Raw genomic sequence first — 24,548 nt, 5'->3', positions numbered from 1 at the left:
GACAAAGTTGGTAAAGGTCAGTTATACAAAAAGTTTTTTTTTTTTTTTTTTTTTTTTAATGGATTAAACGATGAAGAAGTTCAGAATAAGATTGGGAAAGTTTTTAAATTTTGACCCAATTTGAAAATGCATCTGATTTTTTTATTAGCTGATTCTACAGAGAAATTTTAGTGCCAAAATGCCTTAAAGACAAGAACCTTTTGGAGATGAACAGGCCTGATTCTAGTATGGAAGAGGGTTGTTTGTTTTTTTGTTTGTTTGTTTTGTTTTGCTTTTCCACTTTAAATGGTAAGGAGGAAGTAAAATGCTATATTTTCATCCCTGAAATATCTTTTTGGGCATACTCAGTAAATACTTACTAGTTTGTCGCCTCATTCCCAAAATATTTCAATGCTGGTTTTCAAGTCTTATCACTTCCACATCAAGAAGAAAGTGGGGAATTGTCTTCTTATGATCGGTTGGTTCTTTTGCTTTGTTTTTAAAGCACCTGCTCTCACAAATAATGGGATTGTGTGAGAAATATTAGGAAGTACAAAGCATAGAATTTAATGCAGATGGGAGGGTACCAAGAAGAGGATGGACCATGGTAAGGAAGGAAAAGCAGAGTTGTAAAATTTGGCAACAGTTTTCTTCCTATCCCACATTTTACCAATGAGCCAACTGACTTACTGTGTGAATACATGATCCTTTTTTTTTTTTCTTCAGAAAAAGCAAGTGTCAAAATGCTTGTTCAGAAGTGGGATGGGACAATTTTTTAAGTGAAACCAGTATCTTCAGTTGGCTGAAATTATGAAAGAGCAGCTGAAAAATATGTTTAGACTGATGTACTCAGAAAAGAAGATAGCATTTCTTTGAAATGAAATGGATGCATTTGGTCTCAGTACTTGCATGATAATAAAAAAGCAAACTAAAGGAACCAAAAAAAATGTTGTTTCTGCCTTCCTTGTCAGTACAGCGAAAGCAAGTTCTGACTTTGAAAGCAGGTGTTTGAAATTCAAGTATCTAACTAAATGTAACCAGAAAACTGCCTGGTTCTGAGCTGAGCTACATCTGTCTGAATTATAGTGGAAGCAAAGCAGGCACATAAACTTCAGTCTGGACATGCTTCTATGACTTTTCTAGCTCAGTCATTCTTGAGAGCCTTTGAAAGACAAGCCTTAAGCAAGAGACGTATCGCAATGTAGGTGGAAAAATAATTTGTGAGTCAAAATTAATTTAAATTAATCAACTGTTTTTGCTCTAAGTAACATAATGTCCTTCGGATTGCTTGAGAAATTTCAACCAATCCATAGTAAGTGATGACAAAATAATTTGAAACTGATCCTACTTGGAGGGAATGGTAAGAGTTTCAGAACTGACAAGTGTTTTAAATTTGTTATGTGTAGTTCAATTGCATTTGTTTCACACAAAAGACTTCAGAATGTAATTTTTTATAAACTAAAGTTGTGAAGGTGTATTTTTACTTATACTTACCTATGAATTCACATTGGAAGGTAAGGAGAGGTCTTCTGGGGAGTTAAGTAAGAAATTGACTGTAGAATATATGCATGCCTATTTAAAAAATGGAAAAAATGGTTTCTTTTAGGACTCTTTCATTCCTGGGAATGAGTTTATGTCTTGCCTTGATGTTCATTTGCTCTTGGTACTATGCTTTGATTGCCATGCTAATCGCAGGATGTATATACAAATACATAGAATATAGAGGGTAAGACCAAATATCTTATTTATTCTATATTTAATATATTTAATATTCAGCAAAAAGATTTTTGTTATATAAAATAGGTACAACTGAAGCAATAGAACTAAGAATATTCTTTGAAACAAGGTAAGATTCCATCTACATTAAAGGTTACAAGTCTGAAAATTCTTACTTCTCTGGAAGCTCAGTTCCAAAACACTCAGTAAATATAACTAATCAAAATAAGAAGCAATATAGCTGGGAAATATTAATTTAAACAAATATTGTGGTGTTAAATTCGGTAGTAGAGGTACATCACAGTTCTGGGCTCCCCAGTTCAAAAAAGACAGGGATCTCCTAGAAGGAATCCAGCAGAGGGCCGCAAAGATGATTCAGGGAGCATCTCCCTTTTGATGAAAGGCTGAGTAACCTGGGTCTGTTCAGCCTGGGGAAAGAAAGACTGAGAGGGGATCTGATTAATATTTATTAACATCTACAGGGAGATGGGCAGCAAGTGGATGAGGCCAGGCTCTTTTCAGTGGTGTGCAGTGATAGGATGAGGAGCAATGGCCTAAAACGTGAATGTAGTAAGTTTCATGTAAGCATGTGGAAGAATGGAGCATGGAACAGGTTGCCCAGAGGAGTTGTGGACTCTCCTTCTATGGAGATATTCAGATCTGTCTAGGTGCCTATGTTTGCAACCTACTATAGGCTACCTGCTTTAGCAGGGGGGTTGGATTCAATGATCTCTTGAGGTCCCTTCCAACCTCTTCTGTGATTCTGTGATCATCTTTTGGCACCAAGCAGCAACTAATACAAAAATATAGTGAACTTCTGTGAAAGTGGTAAAACTCTGCTCTTTTGTGTCAACTTCAGCACTTTTTAGAATGGATCAAAAAAAAACCACTTAAGAAGCCAGAACACCCACTGAAAATGATCTATTTTTTAAGGCCTAGGTAATCTTTAACCTGCAATATACTTTTAGAGCCACACCTGTCAGAAATGCAGGGAGGTAGGGGAGTTAAAGAGCATATTCAATTCATTAAATAAACACATACATAAAATTTAGAGGCAATCTTGATCAGTGTGTACATTTTCCATTTCCAAGGAAAAGACATCTGGTGACAAAAGATGCTAGCCAAGAAAAAGACCAAGACCAGAAAACTGAAATGAGTCTAGGAATTTTGATAAGTAATGAAGCACAAATGTTTGTAGATCAACTGATGTAAACTACTCCATATTGTAGATTCTCCATCTTTTCATATCACTGTCTGCAGAATAAATGTTCTCCTGGATAGGATTTTCCTGGATTGTACATAGGTCACTCTGAAAGTAATGCCTCCTATTTATTTCTATGAAAACTACAACAGACAAAAAGAGCACAATGACACTATTTGATAAAGCAAATTCTCAACTACAAAATACCGTATTTCAATCTAGTCACTACCACTAGTTACGCATTTTTGCCAGCAGTGAACAAGAGCCTGCATGCCATGCTCGTAAAAATCTGTGTGGCTACCTGGAACATGGTTTGTCTTTCATATCATTGCCATCACTGCTGAAATGTACCATTCAGCACCTCAGTGTGCTGACATCCAGTATTTGGTCTTCATAAACATCTGCAAGAATTAAGGAATGTCAGTGAGTGCAAGTTTTTCTGCATGGAGGAATTCAATTCCACACATTTGATTCATATGCTCATCTACATCAGATGTCATTTTGTCAGACTTCCCCTCTGCTGCAATGTGTTGCACAACAACAGAATGTAACAGAATACTCAGGGAAGGTTCAGACTCTGCTGCCATACCACGAACATCCATTAGCCTCCCACATCGTCGGCCGATGTAACAAAAAGGAGGCGTTACTTTTGAAGCAGCCCTCCTAACAGCTCCTTGTTATTAGATTCAACAGGAAATTTCTCTTGTCTGTTTTACCTTGTCCGATGAAATGATCAGTTCTGCTGATGTGTGTCTATTGGTATATTCATATGTAACATTGTACATACATCCACATTCATGCACAGACTCTAGAAATTTTGAAAGGTGGCTGCTGCAACTACCCTCTGGAAATATTCTATTTTGCTCAAACTCAGTCTCTGTCTTTATAAATGCAGAGTCTGATTTTTGTGGGAGGAGTGAGGGGGAATAGACCTTGAAGCATCCTAAAAACTGTTATCTAGGAAAAAAAAAGTTTTAATTTTTGGGTAACTGAGTAAAAGAAACTTTCAGTCTATCTGTCAGTGCACATCATAGTTGCCACCTTGTTCTCTAAGGTAAATTTTGACTTTTAGTACCTAAATTTTGAAAGAGGTCTAGAAATAACAAAGGAAGGTGAAAATTCATGAAAGGAAATAGGGAGGCATGGGTGAGATGAGAAATGGAGTGGGGCAGAGAGGAAAGGAGGGAGAAGGAAGATTGATCTAGCCAAAGTAGCATTTCCATAAAAGAGTGTAATTGCAACATTAGCCTAACATTTCTGTCCTTTGTCACCTGGAATAGTTTTGCATCGGATGAAGAGAAATCAAAAATGTAGAGGTGGAAAGTGTTTGGGGAAGAAGGATGAAGATCTAAGTTTCTCTGGAAGGAGTTGAGAAAGAAAGGAAATAGAGAAGGTAGTAGGGATATGGGGAGAAGGTAGAACACTAATACATAGGAAGTAAAATCTTGCTTATTCTAATGCTTGAAAGCAACTTAGGAGGCTCCCATTATTACAAACAAAAACCTTTTATGTATAACATAAACTGTAATAAATATTTAAAAATATTATAAACAGATTTCTTGAAAGGACCTGGGATATAAATCTGCAGTATGAGATTTTTGTTAAGCCTTCATGTTTAAAAAAAAAAAAAAGAGGGGGGAGACACAACTTATTTTTGATACTTCTTACCTTTCACATGGGAAAATATTCTTAATTTGTATAAATGAACTGCACCATGTTAATTAAATCTCTTCTGCATTCCAAAGAGCGGAAAAAGAGTGGGGTGATGGAATACGAGGACTCTCTTTGAATGCAGCTCGCTATGCTTTGCTTCGTGTTGAAGATGGTCCTCCTCACACCAAAAACTGGAGGTAAAAGTCCTGTGCCTTCTGAGTTTACACATAATTCACACATAAGGCTGAAGCTATTGGGAACACTACTGGTAATGCTAATGACCAAAGTGAAAGTCAGCGTTAAATTCATGTTTTAACTTGAGCGTGGAATAGATATAGTTACAATTCTGTAATTTCACTGTAAAGGAATATTATTTATGAGTAGCACGTAATCAGCCTTGCAGATTGCTGATTACATGGATAAAATTGAACTGACATCCATGCATTGTTGACATGGCTTTCTAAAATGCAGAATATTGTTTAATTAGAGGTTTCCAGATTCAAAGCAAGTTACCTTTGATCCTAGAGTATCTGTGAAAAACATGTACTGCAAGTGCATAAGGCTCTTTTGCTTTTATATGTCATTCCCTGTGAAAATGTCCTGGTTTCAACGGAAACAGTGTTAATAGCACAGCACTGTTTTGGGTATTGCTGAGTAACGGATGCATGTCTGCAGCCAGACCAGGTCACTTGGCAGGGAAGAGATAATGCCTTTATGGTGTGCAGCAGAACTAGCCTGAGGACACCTGGCCTGAGTTAGTTAAGAGGCTATTCCATACCATGTGGCCTCATAGGGAAGGCTGTAAAGCTGTGGGAAGCAGGCCAGGCCCCTGTGTAGGATTAGCTGGGCATAGTTCAAAGGGTGGTGAGACTTTGCTTTGTTAGCGGGGTGACAGTGGTGAGTATTGTTAGCTAGGTGTTGTTCAGTGGGTGGTGAGTAATTTCATTGTGGATATATATATATATATGTGTGTGTGTGTATTGTTATCATCACATTTTTATTTCTGTTTCCCTTTTTCTGTCTTAGTTTATCTCAACCAACAAGTTCTGTTTTGTTTCCTGTTCTGTCCCTTGTCCCATTTGGAGGGGAACAGATGGCTGTGTGGTGCTTAGCTGCCTGCCAGGTTAAACCTCAACAGAAATGTGTTGTGAAAACTTACAGAGGAATCATTATTTCTAGAACTGCTGTTACTGTAAAGAGATCAATCAAGAAACTCTCTGAGACTCACTATGGAGTGTTAGAAAGTAGGCATTCTTTAATACCAGTGCTGGATGCATGGGATACTGTCCTCCTATCGCATGTACCTTGCACAAAAAGGTCTTCAATTTATATACATGCAGAGGTCTTCCCAGACGTACATGTCATCCAGACAGATGAAGTCGTTGAGCCTCTTATTTGTTCAGTACAAAGATAGACCCTTCCCCTTATCTGAACAAGCTGCAAGGTTGTCCATTATGGGACTTAACAAGCTGCAACTTGTATCAGAACTTCTTTTTAATACCTATTATAATGTAAGGCAGATTTCATTTAATAGCAGCACTTCTGAGAGTGGTTAGGTCTCATTAACACAAAATTTTACATTTGGAGCTTTTTTGTATCTAATGGGAGTCAGTGCCCATTGCTATTTTTCCAGTTAATTCCTTTTACTTGTTAAACTATCAATTTCCTTTAGCCAACACAAAGAATGACTTAAGGTTTAAAAACAAATGCATTTTTACACATTGTCACTCTTAATTTATGCAGCAAAAATTAACTCTTTAATCAGTGAAACACACGAAAAAAGAAACTATCACAAGTTGTGATTTCACCCCTGTGGAAGCAATGGTCTTCTGCCCTTCAGTGCAGCAGTATTATTTTATCTTTAGTTGTGGAGCTGTTAAACATGAGCAGCTTCTATAGCATGTGTAAGCCACTAGTCTTTATATTTTGTGTGAACTGACAAGCATTGACAACCATTAGTACAATGTGACAATGCTTCCATTAAATGTCTGCCATCACTTCAGTTCCAGATGACTTATTCTCTTGTTTTGTTAAGATAATTGCTAGAACAAGACTTTCTTCCGTATTAAAATCTGATGTTGAGGAGGGAAGTACGTTCAATTTCTCTTGCAGCTCTTTTGAACTTTTGGTAATTAGAGGAAAATCCTAGATTCAGTTTGGGGAAAGTATGCAAATTAGACTCTATATACTATATATTGAATAAAGGAAACAGAATGCAACCACATTTAGCATGGAGGCTAAATTGAACTTATGGTGCTATCAGTGCAGTCAAGGGTATGACTATCTTTAGGAAGGACCTAGTCAGGTGTAGGAATGAGTCAACGTGAACATCATGAAAATCCAGGACAAGTTCGAAGTCATGTCCATGGGACATCTTTTTCTAGTGCAGTGGTACAGCATGGGAATGATGCAAAAGGATCTGTTGTTTCCAGTAAGCAGTAAACAATCAGTATGACTTGGCATAAGTAAATATTCCTCTTTACTCAGCACTCTTTAGAGTACATGTGGAATATTTCACCCCATTTTAGGCACCCCAGCATCAACTAGACATCAGTAAGCTGTGACATGTTCAGCAGAGTGCTAACAGGATGGTTGGGGCGCTGGAGCACATCCCTTGAAAGGAAAGGCTGAGGCAACTCGTCTTACGCAGCTTGAAGGAGGCTTAAGTGGAACCTAAAAGCTAGTATAAATAGCTATACATATCCAGTCCCCCGGAGATGTTGTGGAGCAAGATCCTTTACAGCACTGTATGGTGTGAGAATAAGAGAAAGCGATATAATGGGAAAAGGTGGTAGAATCTCTGCCATGAAAGTTTTCAAGATCCAACTGGACCAAGACCTAAACACTCTGGAGTACAATTCAGTATTTAACTGCTTCAAGCAGCAGGTTGCACTAGAAAACCTCCAAGGGGTGATAATTAGGCTTCAACAATTTTCTTGGTGGTACTGGTTTGGTTTGGATTTTTTTCAGGTTACTCATGTACCTGGATTGTGGCAGCCACTGCTCATTGTGATTTTTTTTCTTACTTGATGTTGATTACTTTTGCATTAAGCACTAAATCTGCACTTTATTACCTGTTAATTCTATTCTTTCAGTTCTTTACCACTTCTGTGTATGTATGTGTCACATGTAATTTTTTTTTTTTGGCAGACCTCAACTTTTGGTCTTGTTAAATTTGGATTGTGAACAGTTGGTGAAGCATCCGCGATTGCTTTCTTTCACTTCTCAGCTGAAAGCTGGTAAAGGGCTGACTATTGTGGGATCTGTGCTTCAAGGAACCTACTTGGATAGATGTGTAGAAACTCAGAAAGCCGAAGAGGTGTGTAAAAGTCAGCTTACAAGCCTTCTGTAAATTCTATTAGTGTTTAAATATTGAATCTGATATTCTGAATTCAGGTACAGTTTAAATAAAAGCCTTTTATAAAAATGTTTTGATTGATCTGTTTGTGTATTTAAATTAAAAAGTTTGCTCTACTGTAACAAAATGTCTTTCAGAATTTCCCGACGAGTCAATACTGATGCTGCTTAGTTTTTCTCAGCATTGAGGGCCAGACGGGCTCAATTTATTTTATATTCTTGTAAAATCTGGGGGATATATTTCTAAAAAAACACTTCATAAGAAAATTGATTTATTCATTTAAGAAATGCAGACGTTGGCATAATTTCAGCTGTGTGGAAAAAACCTAAAAACATCTGAACTCCAAGATTTTAAATCTGTCACTGGAATGAAAACTGGAAATTAATACAGAAATTCTGAAGATCTGTTTCAGAATCCACTGATCAACTTTGATTTTCAGTGCCAAGCAAGTGTACATTCCTGTTCTATCTAAATCAACTTGTTTACTACTTTGTATACCCCAGTAGTTCCAGTGTTGATGCTTTGGTAATGATATGGATATACAGTTTCTTATCTATGCACAGCTCTCCTACTCCTTTACAGAGCACAGTGAAACATTTTTAGAAAATACCATGTAGGCTTTAGCTGTTATGTCTTCAGAATGGTTAATGGAAATGAGAATCAGTTGAAATGTCTGCTGTTTCGGTTGAAGAATTTTTCAACTCTATGTAAAGATTCCTGTGAATTATTCAGACCTGATATCTCACAAATAGATCCAAGAGCTGGAAATGAATTTAAGGGAAACCTAATCCCCATGATCGTCTGAGAAGTTAGACCTGCTGGTGTCGAAGTCAGCTGTTGCTTTTAAGATAGAACTGAAGACATTTCAAAGAGTGTCTGAAGGGCTTGCTGATTTTTGGAAATTTTCTGCTAGAAAATAGTGTTTCTAGAAGACTTGTGGAAAAACATTTTTTTTCTTTTTCAAGAGAAATGAGAAAAACCAAGCACTTAAACTGATATGCCCCTACAAATACTGTTTGGACAGGCAGATTTGTTAGCTTTACTTTCAATTTCTTTGAAGATTTTTTTCTATATAGAACAAAATTTCTCATGTGAAACACACTAAGCTTGCACCAGGCGTTCTGTAATCAAATGTCTCCCTACTGGTGTTTTATAGGGTTCTCTTGGAATTGCACTTTTTGAGTGGGAGTCTTTGTGTGGTCAGGCATAGGACCTAAGAGCAGATAATTGTCTTGCTTTTTAAACAACAGTTCTTTTGTCTGGCCTTCTGGCCTCCAGTTGTCATGGGGAAGGAGAGATGGAGATATGCTTAAAGAACAGCACACAGGAAACTGGATGAGAACTTTTACACAGTGAGACAGTTACAAGTTTGCAGCTATGAAATGAGGAGTATGAAGGGGTCAGAAATTGTTAGAATTAAGCTCTCCTTCGTTGAGAAGAAAACAGAAGCAGGATGGTAAGTTAGGGATAACCTTTTCGAGGAGACTGTGGTCAGAGTGAACTGCATGGTAATGGTCTGGTCAAATGCAGAGTAGAATTGATAGTTCTCAGCATTCTTAGTTTCTGACAAAACATCCAAGCCAGTGAGCAAACCTAGTGATTCAATCTGTTTTACAAGCTGCTTCAGCTCAAAGAATATAGGAATGTTTTAGTGCTATTGCATCTGCTGGTTGTTATTTTGTGAACCCAAAAATCTATTCCTTTGAACCTCTGAATGATTTTCCTAAAAAACAAACAACAACAAACCTGAGTATTTTGATGCTTGCCAAAATTCCAAGTTTTGTTGGTTCAGTGTTTTCTTTGGAAACTGCTGAACTTCCATGCAAATCATTAATGATGGGATTTTCAAAGTCGTGCTGTTGGGGAGCGTGGGTAATGCCAAAACTGTTTTTTCCTGCTCAACCTTGATACTGTTTTGAATGGTGTTTACAAATTGTTTGGTTATGTGTCTATGTCAGTGTTTAAATGAAGGAGAGCCATACTGAAATCAAGGGCTATGGGATTTAAATATAGTCAGTTTTTGTCATTATTCAGCCAGTGATTCTGATTGTCTGCACATCTCTTTTTTCCATATTGGGAGCGGATAAATACAGAATCAGCCTCTCAGTATCAGAGCTCTCAAGGACTCCTGAAGTCTTTGGGATCCCATTTCCCAAGCCCTTCCGATTCCAAAGGAAAGGATCTGCAATCCCATTAAAATGTTTTTTTTTATCAATCAATAAAGTTTTGGCTTCACCAGAAGCAATATTTATTAGCTTTATAAATAAATAAATAAAGCTTTGTCAATGTGTTTTTATTCATATCTTCTTTGGAAGAAAAAGACTAATAACAAGTGAAAACCCTCTGGTGTCTTATGTAGTGTTATTTGAGGCTTCAATTGTAGGATCAGTTCACTGCTAGGGAATTAGAGTGGCATCTTGTTGGTTGTACGTTAGTATCTAACGTTTTGCTTATATTTGCTGTTACTCTTCATGGTATTTACTATCTGTGTTGATGACTGTATTTCCTCATGTGTAATCTTCCTTTTCCACAGAATGTTAAAGCTTTAATGGGAGTCGAAAAGACTAAAGGATTTTGCCAGATTGTGGTATCTCCTAGTTTCAGAGATGGAATATCACATTTAATTCAGTCAGCTGGCCTAGGAGGAATGAAACACAATACAGTTTTGATGGCATGGCCACAGTCCTGGAAGCAGACAGAAAATCACTTCTCTTGGAAAAATTTTGTTGGTATTTGTTTTTTATTTTCTCTTACATGATTGTAAGACAACTATATGACTGATGTATGACTGATTTCCTGTGTGGGGGAAAAAAGATGTGAAGCTGAATATCCAGTTGACATTCAGTACTTCCTGAATTCTGACTTATGTGGAGTGGGTTTTCTCAGTCCTCAGTCTCTTTAACTATTGATTTCTCTTTTCCTCTTAAGCAGATTAGTCACTAAACTCAGGTGGATTTAAGCTTTTGAATTTAAAACAAACATTGTGAATGGAAACTAGAAGTTCTTGATCACATGTCTTATTTTCCCCTGCAGACACTGTACGAGAAACAACAGCAGCTCAGCAAGCTTTATTGGTGGCTAAAAACATCGACTTGTTTCCAACAAATCAAGAACGTTTTACTGAAGGAAACATAGACATCTGGTGGATTGTTCATGATGGTGGAATGTTGATGTTGCTGCCTTTTCTTCTTCGTCAACACAAGGCAAGTACAGTAAGAAACAGCTTGGATTCCATTTTCTTATAGCAGGTCTTCATAAAGCTCTCCAATGAAATATGCTCAGAGTCTGCAATCACTGTAATATGAACAGATAAAAATAAATTATTTTTGGCTAGGTTTGGAGAAAATGTAAGATGCGTATCTTCACGGTTGCTCAAATGGATGATAACAGCATCCAAATGAAGAAAGATCTTCAGATGTTCTTGTACCATCTTCGCCTCAATGCTGAAGTGGAAGTTGTTGAAATGGTATGTTACTACATTTTTTTTTAAGCTGAAATTAGGACTAAACTTGGAAACTGAGCATGTTAGCCCAAGTACAATGCTGCAAGAAATGGAAGACTTCAGTCCCACCAAGAAAAAGAAGTTGTTTCTTAACACAGTGCTATCATACCATGCTGTAATGCCAGAGTATGTGGTAGTGAGTTTAATGGTGTGTCAATTAGAGGTGAGTAATTTTGATATGCATTACTACTTACTTTATGAAGATTAGTCTGTAGATAGAGTTCATTCAAGAAGGTAAAAGCCTGAATTCATAGAGGTGGACCTTGAAATAAAAGACTGAATAATCCCTTACTAGTAATTGCTGACGTGACTAACATATGTTTCTCCAGCTGATGTACAAATATATCTCTAGAATAAAAAATCTCTGGCCTCGGTGGCACTGCCAGTCTCTTTGGCAATGAACAACAAGACTACATAGATATGGATTCACAGTTCAAATGGTGACAAATTGAATTTCATAACTTCCTTCTTTTTTAAACACTGGTTATAACCTGTTAAAAAGAAAGAGGTAAAGCTGTAACATGCACACTCATCTGGCAAATAAGGAGAAGTGTGATTTCATTTCCATTGCTAAGACTAAACATATCTTCTACGCCCTCATCTGAAGTGTAGTGAAGGGGTTGTGGGAGTGAGTTGCTCCTCCCAGGACCTGGTGTTCTTAGGAGCTTTTTGAGCCGCATACCTCTCAAAAATGTTTATCATGCCATAAAACAAATATAGACTGTTACAAGAATCACTTAACATAAATAAGTGTGGCATGCACAGGTGAAAGAAGCTTGAAAGATTGAGTGCCATTAAAAGACTCCCTTAGTTACATTTAAAGCAGATGGGAAGCACATATAGGAAGCACAATGTATTTCTTTCTTATCTTGCCTATATTTAAGCACAGGAATCTTCCAAATTAAAAGAAATACTTTAAATGTCAGTGACATTAGTAAGAGCTCTAGGTTATATTTTAGATTTAGATCTGAGAATCACAGAATGGCTTGGATTGAAAGGGCCCTTTAAGATCATGTAGCCCCAATCCCCCTGCTGTAGGTCAGGACATCCATTAACCAGGTTGCACAAAGCCCTATCCAGTCTGGCCTTGAACACAGGATAGGGGCATCCACAGCATCTCCAGTGTCTCACCACCCTCACAGCAAAGAATTTCTTCCTAATATCTGGTCTAAATCTACCCTCTTCCAGTTTAAAGCCATTTCCCCTTGTCCTGTCACTACATGCCCTTGGAACAAGCCCCTCCTCAGCTTTCCTGTAGGCCCTCTTGAGGTACTGGAAGGCTGCCATAAGGTCCTCTGAAGCCTTCTCTAGGCTAAAGAGCCCCACCTCCCTCATCCTGTCCTCATAGGGAAGATGCTTCAGCCCTCATCTTCATGGCCCTCCTCAGGACCCGCTCCAACAGCTTGTTGTGCTTACTGTGTTATGGGCCCCAGAGCTGGACTCCAGGTGGAATATATGCTGAAGTTGCTTCATTAGTGCTTCTTTTTGAACAGTTCTCACTGGAGAAAGGACAGTGTGTTATGTTGTAGCTCTAGACTGTTTTCAAAGACACCATTATGCAAACATCCTCTGGAGTCTGCAGTGCAGGTAGTTTAAACGAACAGCTTCTACCTTACCTGCTTCTGTAGGTATATTGGAACAGAACAGTGGAAAGTCTGTCATGTGAATCTCAAATTCAGCTGATACTACATTGCTGTTAGTATTGTATAATAGTTAATGGTAAAAGATTGTCTTCATTCTTAAAGCTTAATCTTCAGGTAACAGAAATGATCAATGAAATATACTCTTGGGATTACTCTAAAGCCATTCATGAATCCAGGGTTCAATGAATGCAAGAATAAGTGGGGTACAAGTGTCTAAATGTTTTTGATTAATTTTTTTTTTTTTTTTTTTTTTGAGTAGTACTTCTGATATTTCTTATGTCAATCATTTTTGCAGTTTGAAAATGATATTTCTGCATTCACATATGAGAAGACACTAATGATGGAACAGCGATCCCAGATGCTAAAACAGATGCAGCTATCAAAAAATGAAAGGGAAAGAGAGGTAGGAACTTCTAACTTGGCAAGATATTCTATGAAAAATCTAAAAATTATTTTGTTGTTTTTAATCCAAGATTTTAATCTGTTTCTAACCAGCTTTTATAGCTGCATTCGATCTTACTTTCTCTGCAGCAGGTTTCACTTACAAGAATAAAAGAATCTTAAACATAACTCCTTTTGCATTTGGATAAAAGTTTCTAGAGTTTTCCAGTTCATTTTGTTAAGCTTAGTGCAGGTATTTGAGTGGCAGTGTGTAGAACATCTGGAACACTTCCAAGATTGAGATAAATAATGCTAATAATGAGATATGATTGTTTAACTGGACCAATTAGCTTTTTTGTTTAGCGTACTTCCTGGAGCCAAAATTAGGCTGAGTATCTGTAGGGACACGGTTAGGTTGTGGCTTGAACTGGTGACTGAGCACCTGGTGAAAGGGTTTGTCTGGCCCAGGGAGCACAGGCAGACTGTTTGTAGTGTGCTCCTGTGACAGGAGAGAACCAGAGTGGAGGCACCTTGTGCTCATGTAAGGGCCAGCCACAAGAGGGAGAGGGCCCTCTGTTGGACCTAGCTTTCTAAGAATGCTGTGCAGTCAGAGAGCCCCCCTTCACCAGTCGGGTGAGCTAGATTCTTTTTCTGTATGTGTCTATTGGCCTATCTGTGAATACCTGGTGTTGCCAAGTACCTGTCAGAAGCAGTTTTGTGTCTTTGTTAGCAGAACACTAACTATAATCCTACATGTTTGCTCTTCTCCTGCTCTTGCTAGTTTGTAGTGATGTTTTGCATTCTGTAGTAACTAGCTTCATGCAATTGTGTTTTCCCCAGTATTTGTAAGTTTTTAAAATATGATCCTTTTTCTCTTTTGATCGCCATCCATTCATTTGTTCTATTAACCACTGCTAACACTTTTTAGTGGTATAAAAGTTACTAAATATTTTGGCATTTCTGTCATTTGTGGTGTTTTCTGTCCTGTGCTAAAGGAAACATCTTTATTGTGTTAAGCTGCTCATTTATGAAATAACTAGATTTTTTTTTGTCCAACAAAAATTGTAGCTTATTTTACAGCTTAGGGTTTTTTTTTGTGTTAATTTGTAATGTCTGTGCACTTCCTTTATTTTTATCCTTATTTATTCTTTTCCTGTTTGTAGGATTTCCTAAAGGTGCCTTGTAATGCTATGTTAATACATGGCCATAAATTCTCCTTTCTTTATTGGTCCCCTTTGGACTGAGCCTATGTAGTGCCTTTTTAGTGAAAAAGACCTCTCCTGTATTTCTTTAGTAAACAATTTTTAATCTTCGTCATTCCTTGCTTTGAATTACTGACCACACAAACAATTTTCCAAAAGTTGAGTGATTAATCAATCTACAGCAGGCTCTAGGATTTAATTTCCTTATGAAAACTACAGGCAACCTAAGGATACTTCAGGGCTCTATAATCTACAGCTTATAAATTTGTAGTGGAGACAAAAGACTTCCTTGGCTCTGTGATTTAGTTGGAATCTGCACTATTCCAGAGTGGTGGTCACCTGAAATCTTCACAGAATCACAGAATCACAAGGTTGGAAACGACCTGCAAGATCATCCAGTCCAACCACCCTCCCATTCCTATCAGTGCCACAAGCTACTAAACCATCTCTCGTAGCTCCTCATCCAGGCACCTCTTGAACACTGCCAGGGACGGCGACTCCACCACCTCCCTGGGCAGCCATTCCAGTGCCTGACCACCCTTTGAGAGAAAAAGTTTCTCCTAATATCCAACCTAAACCTCCTCTGGTACAACTTCTTGCCATTTCCTCGGGTCCTACTATTTGCCTGGGAGAAGAGGCCAGACCCTTTTGCACCACAACCTCCCTTCAGGAAGTTGCAGAGTGCAGTAAGTTCTCCCCTGAGCCTCCTCTTCTCCAGACTGAACAATCCCAGCTCCCTCAGCCGCTCCTCGTAAGACTTGTGCTCCAGACCCCTCACCAGTTTCATTGCCCTTCTCTGCACACACTCCAGGGCCTCAATGTCTTTCTTGTAGTGAGGAGCCCAAAACTGAACACAGCACTCGAGGTGCGGCCTCACCAGTGCTGAGTACAGGGGATGCTCACCTCCCTGCTCCTGCTGGCCACACCATTCCTAATGTAGGCCAGGATGCCGTTGGCCCTCTTGGTCACCTGGGCACACATCTTTCAATACTTTGTTCTCTCCTTCTCCTCTACCCTGTTCTCCATTGTTTTTATTACTCATTTCTGTCTGAATATAACCATCACCATTACAGTTTCAGTTTCTTCCTTCGTATCTTGGTAATTTCAACAACCAGTATTATTTGCTCTCTCATGAAGTCTTTATTCAGGAATGATAATAAAAAGTAATTCATCTGTTGTTTCTGATTAGGAAAACTTGAGCCTCGCTCAGGTTTTATGATAGTCTCTAAAATAGTTTTCTCTTTAGTATCATAGAATCATAGAATGGCCTGGGTTGAAAAGGACCACAATACTCATCAGTTCCAGCCCCTGCTGTGTGCAGGTCACCAACCAGCAGACCAGGCTGCCCAGAGCCACATCCAGCCTGGCCTTCAATGCCTGCAGGGATGGGGCATCCACAGCCTCCAGCCTCCACTGGAACTAAACCTGTTCCAGTGCCTCACAACCTCTGGGGGAAAAACTTCCTCCTCATATCCAACCTAAACCTCCCCTGTCTCAGTTTAAAACCATTCCCCTTGTCCTATCACTGCCCACCCTCACAAACAGCCGTTCCCCCTCCTGTTTCTACGCCCCCTCCAAGCACTGGAAGGCCACCATGAGGTCTCCCACAGCCTTCTCTTCTCCAAGCTCAACAAGCCCAGTTCCCTCAGCCTTTCCTCAGGTTAGCACTGCAGTAATGTTCCAGCTTTTTCAGTAGTGCATGTAGTTCTGTTGTTTCTTGTTACCAACAAAATTAGTATTTTATCCTTCTTTTTGTGTTTGTACATCTTCAGACCAGGTTTAAACCTATACAAAGAGAGAACTTGTTGAACAGTGTTCTTTTGCTGTTTTTCACGTAGGCCTGTTCCTATATCTGAGTTCTCACTCTTGCCCCTCTCCTTTTTTCTCACTTGTTTTTAAAGGAGCTTTGTTTGGTCTTGACCCTGTGATGGCTGGGTTTTCTTGTGGAATTGGAACACAGGGCACTTCTTCCTTTTGTTTGCTCTTTTCTATTCTTATTAGTTTTGAGCAAGCTTTCTTCTATCTAAGTGTAAACACAACAAATGCCTACAGAGCTTAAGATCTGCAGACTTAGGCCCATGTGCCAGACATTTATTCAGTTTGATAATATTTCTGCAAATATGAAAGAAACTGTAGAAGCAGATTCACTTTGTTGCTACTTTGCTTGATTGCAGTTGTCTTCCTTCTGTGACTAGTCCTAACTGTTGGGCCAGGTAGCAGTTATGTTGAAGCTGTGGAAAAGAAGTCATCCATCACAGCTCCGCTTTGTATTGAATTGAATTGTATTGAACTGTTGTAATTGGTGCTCTGTAGATTGTGGCTGCTAGGTAAGATTGAGAGAAACGTGGGGAAATTATAGTTAGTGAACTGTTGGGGAATAAATCAATATTTAGAGCTGAAAAGCAGTTTTTTCATCTGTTCATGTTTTGTCCATGTTTTGATTGTGAGTGAATGAAACCTGTTCATCTGAATCATCGTATGTAAGAAAGGATGAGACTTTCATGCATGTGTACTTGAGGTACTCATACAGACAAAAGGATTTAATATCACGATTTACAAAATCTCTGTGTAGAGACTTCGAAACTGCTAGCAGTCAGTTATGAAAAGAACCCCACAATAAATAATGTGTATAACAAATATCATGCTTGTGAAAACGAACCAAGTTTATAACAACCTAGGGGCTGTTTAAATAAAGGCAATTTTTATTTTGAATGATACAGTCATCTTATTTCTTGGGCTCTTTTTTTGTCACTGGTAACCTTTTTGTCCCAGATTCAGAGCATCACTGATGAATCTCGAGGTTCTGTCAGAAGAAAAAGCTCCTCTAGTCCACAATCCATTGGCCAAGATGTACAGGCACTGCTGAATAATGACTATGAAAAGGAGGAGGTAGCTAGAAGTAGCACTCTGTAGGTTTTTCCATTGCAACGCTTGAAGTGCCACTGTTGCAAACCAGACTAGCAATGAACAAGTTCCTTTCATTGCCCTCAAAGCAGTCCTTCATAAACCTTTAGTGCTCTCTGAACTGTACCTTCTTTCTCTAGATGTTGTTTGTGACAGTAATGACATCTTTATTTTGTCACTATTAGTTTCCACAAAAGAAATATTTGTTATCTGAGAGCATGTTTTTGTTAAAAGCGTAAATATTTGTTTCTTCTCTCAAAAATGTTAATAGTGGGTGTTAGATTAATATTTCATGCTTTCAGAGCATTGTTTTTTCTTTATAGTTGCTGTACCGAAGTGCTGAATTTTCTAAGTATGTATAGATGTATAGGATTTTTGTAAGTAGAAAAGGCTTCTTTGCATATTGATATGCAACTGTTACTCCATAAGAGTCACAACTACTTTTCTACATAGAGAGTTTGAAATTAAATGGACTGCTGTAATTAATGCTTTTAGTGTGCACTTCAAGTGTTGCTTATCTGGGTAGATTCAGTGCCTAGTTTGTAGAAGTGGTGCATTCCTTTGTTTCCCTTCTTGAAGTGTGAGAAGAATGCTTTATTATATATAATTAATTTGGCTACAAAGAGTAGCACTGAAAAAATGTGCCTTTTTTATATATGCAGTTTTATGAATATTTGCTATAGGTCCAGATTTTTTCTTGGGCCCATCTCTAGCTTCTATTAAAGCACAGTTGAACTCACCTCACAGCTGTTAGTTTTAGCACGTTGGTTACTGCTCTGCAGCATGAATCTGCATGAATTTGTTAACTTGTTCTGTTGTAAGAATTGCTGCTTTATTCACAAGTTATTCACAGTAACTTGTGATTGGTAGACTTGACTCATCAGTCAGTCTTCTGTGAGATGTGAAGACTATCAAACAAGTGGTGTTTATATGTGAACCACAGAATTGAGCTCTAGGATTTGGGAATCCTTGAGGTTAGACTAGGAACTAGAGAAATAATTTAGGAAAAACTTAGGAGCTTTTAGACTGTTAAAAACAGCTGAAATTACAAACCAAGAACCACTGGGGAATCAGTATTTAGAGATGGAAAACAGTTCTCTTATTTGCCTTCATTTTATTCATGTTGTTGTGACTGAAGGAAATCAATTCTCCTGAGTTGTCACGTGTATGGAGGGATCAAAGTGAACACATGAAGCTCTTGAATAGAATAGAGGACTCAGTTCATGATTTGACAAGTCGCTGCGGAGAGTTCAAAACTATTAAAACTTTAAAAATAAGCAAAATAAAAACTCCAACCAAGAAAAACACCACAAAACCAATCACTGCTCCCCTAATGCCCGTTCATTCAAACTGTAAGAGTCTAAGGTAGTGAACTTGTTCTGTTTTTGATGGAAACTACAGTGTTTATAGCAGTGTCAGAGCAAGTTAAAAATAACTGATAGTGCATTGTCCTAATGACTAACCTCAAACTGGATTCAGACTATTCAGTATGTTGTAAAAATCACATCCCAGCCTGAAGTTCACCTGCATAGATAAATAACTGGACTTCTACAAGCAATTTCCTTTCATGCCAGTGTCAAAACACTGATGTTTGTCTCGTATTTGTTCTCAAAATAAGGTACTCTTTTTTTCCTTCTTTTGCTACACTGCAGTGAAATTGCATTTCAAGAATTAATAACCTGTAACCTACAATCTTATTTTTTTTCTGTGTGTGGCCAGGCTCAGTTGATCCATGACAGAAACACAGCCTCACGCTCAGCTCCAGCTGTCAAAGCAAGTGTGGCTGCTGCCATGCCAGAAAAAGTGCAAATGACCTGGACTAAAGAGAAGTTTGTAGCTGAAAAACATAAAAACAAAGACACAAATGTGTCAGGTTTTAAGGATATTTTCAGCATGAAGCCGTAAGTACACACGTGGTGGTTGAAGCTTGTCTTTTTTGTGGGGGTTTTCTTGTTTGCTTTCTGTAGGTGTGTCTGTGTTGAGTTGTACAGTCTGTTTTCAAGAGATCCTGGTTGATTTGACATTGACTGAACATATGATCTTTCCATGAACTTAAATGCCATCCTTGTGAGACGGGCTGGGAGGGGTGACAGTGTTTCTAATGAACAGTTAATACGCACCTAAAATATTTACTAGAATGTCATGAATGAAGGTCGAATGCATCAGGCTTTTAAGATTTTCAGCTTCTTGATTGAAGTGTTTTGTTTCCTTCCTCAATACCTAATTATTGTGTATTATTTGCCTTAATTTTTTTGGGGGGGTGCAGCAAGTACAAAGAAGCAGATAGGAATTCTTGAAAATATTTAGTTTATATGGTTGTTTTTTCTTGAAAAAGACATTAGGTTTTCATCCTGTAAATTAAGTGTATAGCCACAAGTTTTATACTGCTCTATATGTATGTTTTGATATATTCAATCTTTTCTGGTGAAACTGTTATATTCCTTAATGTCTTTTTCAAACAGAAGACACTCAACACGAGCTACTTCCTGTGTCAGGCCTGATATAGTAGGCATACGTAACTAAAGAAGGGACATCAGCTTGTTCACTTCCTTCTTTTTTTTGTGATTCAAGTTGCACGTGTGCATCTTTTCTGAGGCCTGTAAGAAAGGAGTTCTAGGCATGGTCGAGTCAATTTTCTACACATGCTTAAAGCGAAACTGTCAATGTGCCATGCTCTTTGCAAAGAGTTTTTCTTTTGTAAATTCCAGACACCTTAGAAAATGAGGCCATCACCTTCTAGAATACCTTCATTTTGTTTTATTCTGGCCTCCATTATTCTCTCATTCTTAGGAGTTTTGTTGTTGTTGCATGTTTAGTTTTTTTAAAATAGGATCCTGTAAAGATTTCCTCTTATTTCTTTAGAATTGTGCAGAGTGTAGACTTCAACTACTCTTATTTAGAAACTACTACGTATCATTGGGAGTATAAATTACAATTTGAACTTGATGTGCTTGTACAGTTATTATTACTGGTGAATTAAAATGTTCTCGATACTATAAAAATAACTTCTTATGCATTTGCTTCCCTCCCATATAGAGAATGGGGAAATCTGTAAGTCTCTAAATTTCCTTTCATTTAAGCAATTTAGGCTTTGTTCCCTGGCTCTTGTGGTGGTGTTCTTTGTCTGCATGTTCCTAAGCCATGATTTGCAGTTTGTGTATTGATTTGTATGTTGTTTTCTATGCTGTGCTTTAGCATTTATCACTGAAAAACAGTTTGCATCATGACCTGTTAATGGCTTGGGGTTTTTTTTGTGTAAATATTATCAGTTTTCTTTTCAAGGTAAGTTACAGAGGAATTACTTTAGTTTCTGTAAGAATGCAAGACTTGAGTGCTCTTCTCCACCAGAGTAATATTTAGTTTTCTAATTAACTACCCCTAAAAGCTGAATATATACTTAGTGTGGAAAAAATATTCCCTCATGTAACAAATTCCATCCTTATGGTCCAGCTAGCTGTATCAGAAAGAGCTTTAACTTTCCACTGAATGCCAATTCTGGCTTTTCTACCATCCATGTATGGATATACATTGGGTGTGACACAAGCAGATGAAAATTAAAGAATTGAATCATAGTATCAAAGATTCTTTTATGTTGGGGTTTCTTTAAAGTTTCCTTACTTTCAAGATATCAAGTTCAGTTGTCAGCCTAACCTACTGAGTCCCATTAGCGCCACTATCAAATACTTCCAGGGAGAAGGAATCCACCGCTTCCCTGGGCAATGCATTCTAATGCTTGACCACACTCACCATGAGGAAATTTTTCCTAAAGTCCAATCTAAATGTCCCATGGTGCAGTTTGAGACTGTTTCTCGCTCTCTGTCACTCTCACCAGAGGAAGGAGACTGACACCTTCCTTCCAGATAACTGTAGAGACAGTGACATCTACCCTCAGCCTCCTTTCCTCTAAACCTGGCGATCCCGCTTTCCACAGCCAGTCCTCATGCTTTCTAGTCCTTTCACCACCTATGATAGTCTTTTCTGCATATGCTTGAGTAAATTAATATCCAGGAGAATAAAGTTGTCAGCTGTCAAAACACTTCACTAAAATTTTCACTAATAGCCACATCCTGCTCCTCACCTTCTAGGCAGATCATCATCTTGTTGGAGGAGATCGTTTAGTCAGGCAGGACTTGCCTTTCATAAACCCATGCATCTGATACACAAGGACTTGTGACTGTGTGTGTATTCTAGTTGCTTATAGAATTTGTCTTCTTCCTCTTCCACCTAGTTGGGTGATCTGCAGTAGACTCTCATCATAATACCAAATATACCTTGTTGACAAGCCCATAACCAAAGATGCACTTCTCTGACAGGAGGAATTCATCAGTGCCCAGTAAACCAGGTTTCTTAAAGAGAACTGTGGTCTAGAAAGCCAAATCCCTGGCTGTAACACCAGTCCTGCAACCATTGCTGATCTGCCAGATTCAAATAGACCTTTCAAAGGCTTTTCCTTTGACTGGTAGGATCAAAGAGAAGACTGTGTGCTCAAAGAGCATTTTGCAGTTGCTCAGAGGGGTTCTATAGCCCTCATGACATGACTGGGATGCTCCTGACTGTAATTGATGCCCACGTGATAAAACATCAGTGGATAAGTTGTCTATGGGCTGTTCAAAGCTTGGTAATCTCCTGGTAATGTTCCTAATGTGAGTCCCTGATATGCTGCAAGCCTCTACTGAGATTAAATCAGGTTGGCAAATGGGTGCTTCTGCTTGCCATGAAGGAGAAGCCTCTATGACTATCCCATAATGCTTTTTTTGTTTGCACTGTTCAGTGTACTGGGAACAGACCAAGTGGCTCAATTGACACTGGAGTCTGCTGTGACACAATGGGTCCTTCCTCTGCAGTCTTTGGAGCAGTGAAGTAGTTCTGCAAGGGCATCTCAGGCAGCAGGGAAGGTCTCATCCACCTTCCTACAGGTCCTTGCCATAACAAGCTTACATTTTTCTGTGTTTTGAGTGTTGTTCCTTTCAGTGTATTTTTGAGGGGGAGTTTCTGGTTGTAGGTCTGATGCAGACTGTGCATGGACACACATAATTCATTCTCAGGTTCCCTGAAGTGCGAACTTCTCACTGCCTATTGATGCTCAGCTACCTGCTGCAGGAGATTACTGTCTGGGCACGCTTCTTGCAAGCAGATCTGCTCCCTGTGCCTACAAGAGAAGTTCTAGTTGTTTCCTGTACTTCAGCCACTGTGTGTGGGTAGAGGCATCGAACAGTGCTGCTGTAGTGGTATAGACACTCCAGCTTCAACTGTAGCCTTTATGATTGCATACCATTCTGTCTTTAGAACAGAGAAGGCTTGCCTTTATCAGTGCACATGGTTGCTGCACTTTTGGACATTGCATCCCTTTTTGTACTTGGGTAGAACCAGCTTAAGACTGCTCTGCTTTTTGTTGTTGGTTGTTTTTTTTTTTTTTCCAGAGGTCAGTGTTGGCTTCTTTTTGTGAATTTGCCAGTTTGAGCAGCTTAAGAAAACTAGGAGGCTTACACTGTGTTCCATGTATGACTTCAGTTCAACCAGTGTTTGAAAGCTAAGTGAGCCTCAGTTCACACTGTACACAGTGAACTATTCTACCATTTATTTCAGCACTGAAATCCTGTCTGCCCCACCACACATTTATGCTCTTCCCATTTCCCCTGCATTTTATCTGTATTTTAAGAGAACTTCAGGACTTATACATCCCTTCAATTACTTCTATCTCTCTCCTCGTAGTTCTTATCAAGATGCTGTTCTGCCTTTGAAAAGCTGACCTTCAAGAATTGTGTTGTTCTATATGTGTTCTATATACAGTTTGTTCTTGTTTGGGACGTATGGCCCCATGACAGGGCAGACTGATAAACTTAGCTTTGGAAATGTTACTGTATTTCTTAAGGAGAACTGGAATTGGTGGGATTGGCCTCCATTGACCGCTAGGTTTTCAGTCTTCCATTTTTCATCTTTTTTCCTCTATATTTGCACCTGCAACACTAGGGATAAATGCACACTTCAAGATGTGCTGTATGAAGGGAATGTGTGAAGGGAACAGCTGTTAGTAGGAAAATGGGGCTTAACTATAGAATAGTAATGTCAATAATTTCTATTGTTTCCTGATCTGAAACAATGCTGGAGCATTTCTGCTACATTTTTGACTGCTGTTACTGGAATTGGACTTGGTCAGGCAATTCAGAGGATGTCTCATGTCCTGCTGCTACTAACTTGCCAGTCCACTCCCTGACCTAAGACAGTCTGTAGGTACTGCAGAGTGGAGCAGGGTTATGCTTTAACCAGCAGTCTTGCAGTAGAAGTGCTAAGGAAATTGCATGGGATATGGTGATGCATTTTGTGTCAGCCTGTCAGTTCTTCTGCTCTTGAGATCTGCTGTCACCATGTGTTTCCAAAGTTCCCTTTTGGAGCAACTGCTTCAATTGTAAAGGATCTGCTTTAGGACAGTGGATGTCTTTGATAACTGGGTATTTCTGTTGCACTGGTTCATGTGACTCATTTCCAGTTCTGGCTAATTTTGTTACATAAATAACAGCATGACTTCCTCAGGAACTTCCAACAAGGAAACTTTTTCTTCTGAAGAGAAAATAAATCACAGAAGGCAGATGCTAAAATAAAAACCCTGAAGTTTAAGCTGAAGTTTAAATGCATTTTAGATAAAATTAAAAATTCAGATGTATAAGATACATGTGAATTTATTAATTCAGTTATGTGAGTATTGTGTCAGTACCTAAAAATATTTGTGTGCTAGGAATCAGTCAAATGTGAGAAGAATGCACACTGCTGTGAAGCTCAATGGAGTGGTGCTTAATAAATCACAACATGCTCAGCTAGTTCTCCTGAATATGCCTGGACCTCCTAAAAACAGAAAAGGAGATGAAAACTGTATCCTTTACAATATTGCTCGTGTACTTCTTGGAACTTGATTCCACTTTGCATTTCACACACACAGAAAAGTACTAGCATTATCAACACTTGGAATTATCAACCACGGGGTTTTTGTCAACTGAATTGATGTAAGAAATTC

General features: G+C 38.5%; 2 protein-coding genes across 4 annotated transcripts in view; one reads left to right on the top strand and one right to left on the bottom strand.

Moving 5' to 3' along the window:
- Positions 1 to 24,548, top strand: part of SLC12A7 (solute carrier family 12 member 7) — a 67,891-nt gene that overhangs the window by 42,611 nt on the left and 732 nt on the right. For all 3 annotated transcript variants that reach the window (XM_042809147.1, XM_042809144.1, XM_042809146.1), the window contains 9 exons: positions 1,586 to 1,705; positions 4,642 to 4,746; positions 7,700 to 7,868; positions 10,441 to 10,636; positions 10,941 to 11,110; positions 11,242 to 11,373; positions 13,348 to 13,455; positions 19,259 to 19,440; positions 24,273 to 24,406. In XM_042809147.1, the coding sequence (XP_042665081.1) occupies positions 1,586 to 1,705; positions 4,642 to 4,746; positions 7,700 to 7,868; positions 10,441 to 10,636; positions 10,941 to 11,110; positions 11,242 to 11,373; positions 13,348 to 13,455; positions 19,259 to 19,440; positions 24,273 to 24,406 (1,316 nt within the window). The remainder of the gene's footprint in view (positions 1 to 1,585; positions 1,706 to 4,641; positions 4,747 to 7,699; positions 7,869 to 10,440; positions 10,637 to 10,940; positions 11,111 to 11,241; positions 11,374 to 13,347; positions 13,456 to 19,258; positions 19,441 to 24,272; positions 24,407 to 24,548) is intronic.
- TRIP13 (thyroid hormone receptor interactor 13) overlaps positions 11,056 to 24,548 on the bottom strand; it is a 34,754-nt gene continuing 21,261 nt past the window's right edge. Inside the window, exon 14 of the mRNA XM_042809150.1 lies at positions 11,056 to 11,201. Coding sequence (XP_042665084.1) covers positions 11,199 to 11,201 — 3 coding nt within the window. The 3' untranslated portion in view covers positions 11,056 to 11,198. The remainder of the gene's footprint in view (positions 11,202 to 24,548) is intronic.

This window comes from Centrocercus urophasianus, unplaced genomic scaffold (genome assembly GCF_019232065.1).
Source record: "Centrocercus urophasianus isolate 14NV4802_14NV808 unplaced genomic scaffold, USGS_Curo_1.0 seq_11, whole genome shotgun sequence".
Taxonomy (NCBI): Eukaryota; Metazoa; Chordata; class Aves; order Galliformes; family Phasianidae; genus Centrocercus; species Centrocercus urophasianus.
This window is presented reverse-complemented; position numbering and strand designations above follow the sequence as displayed.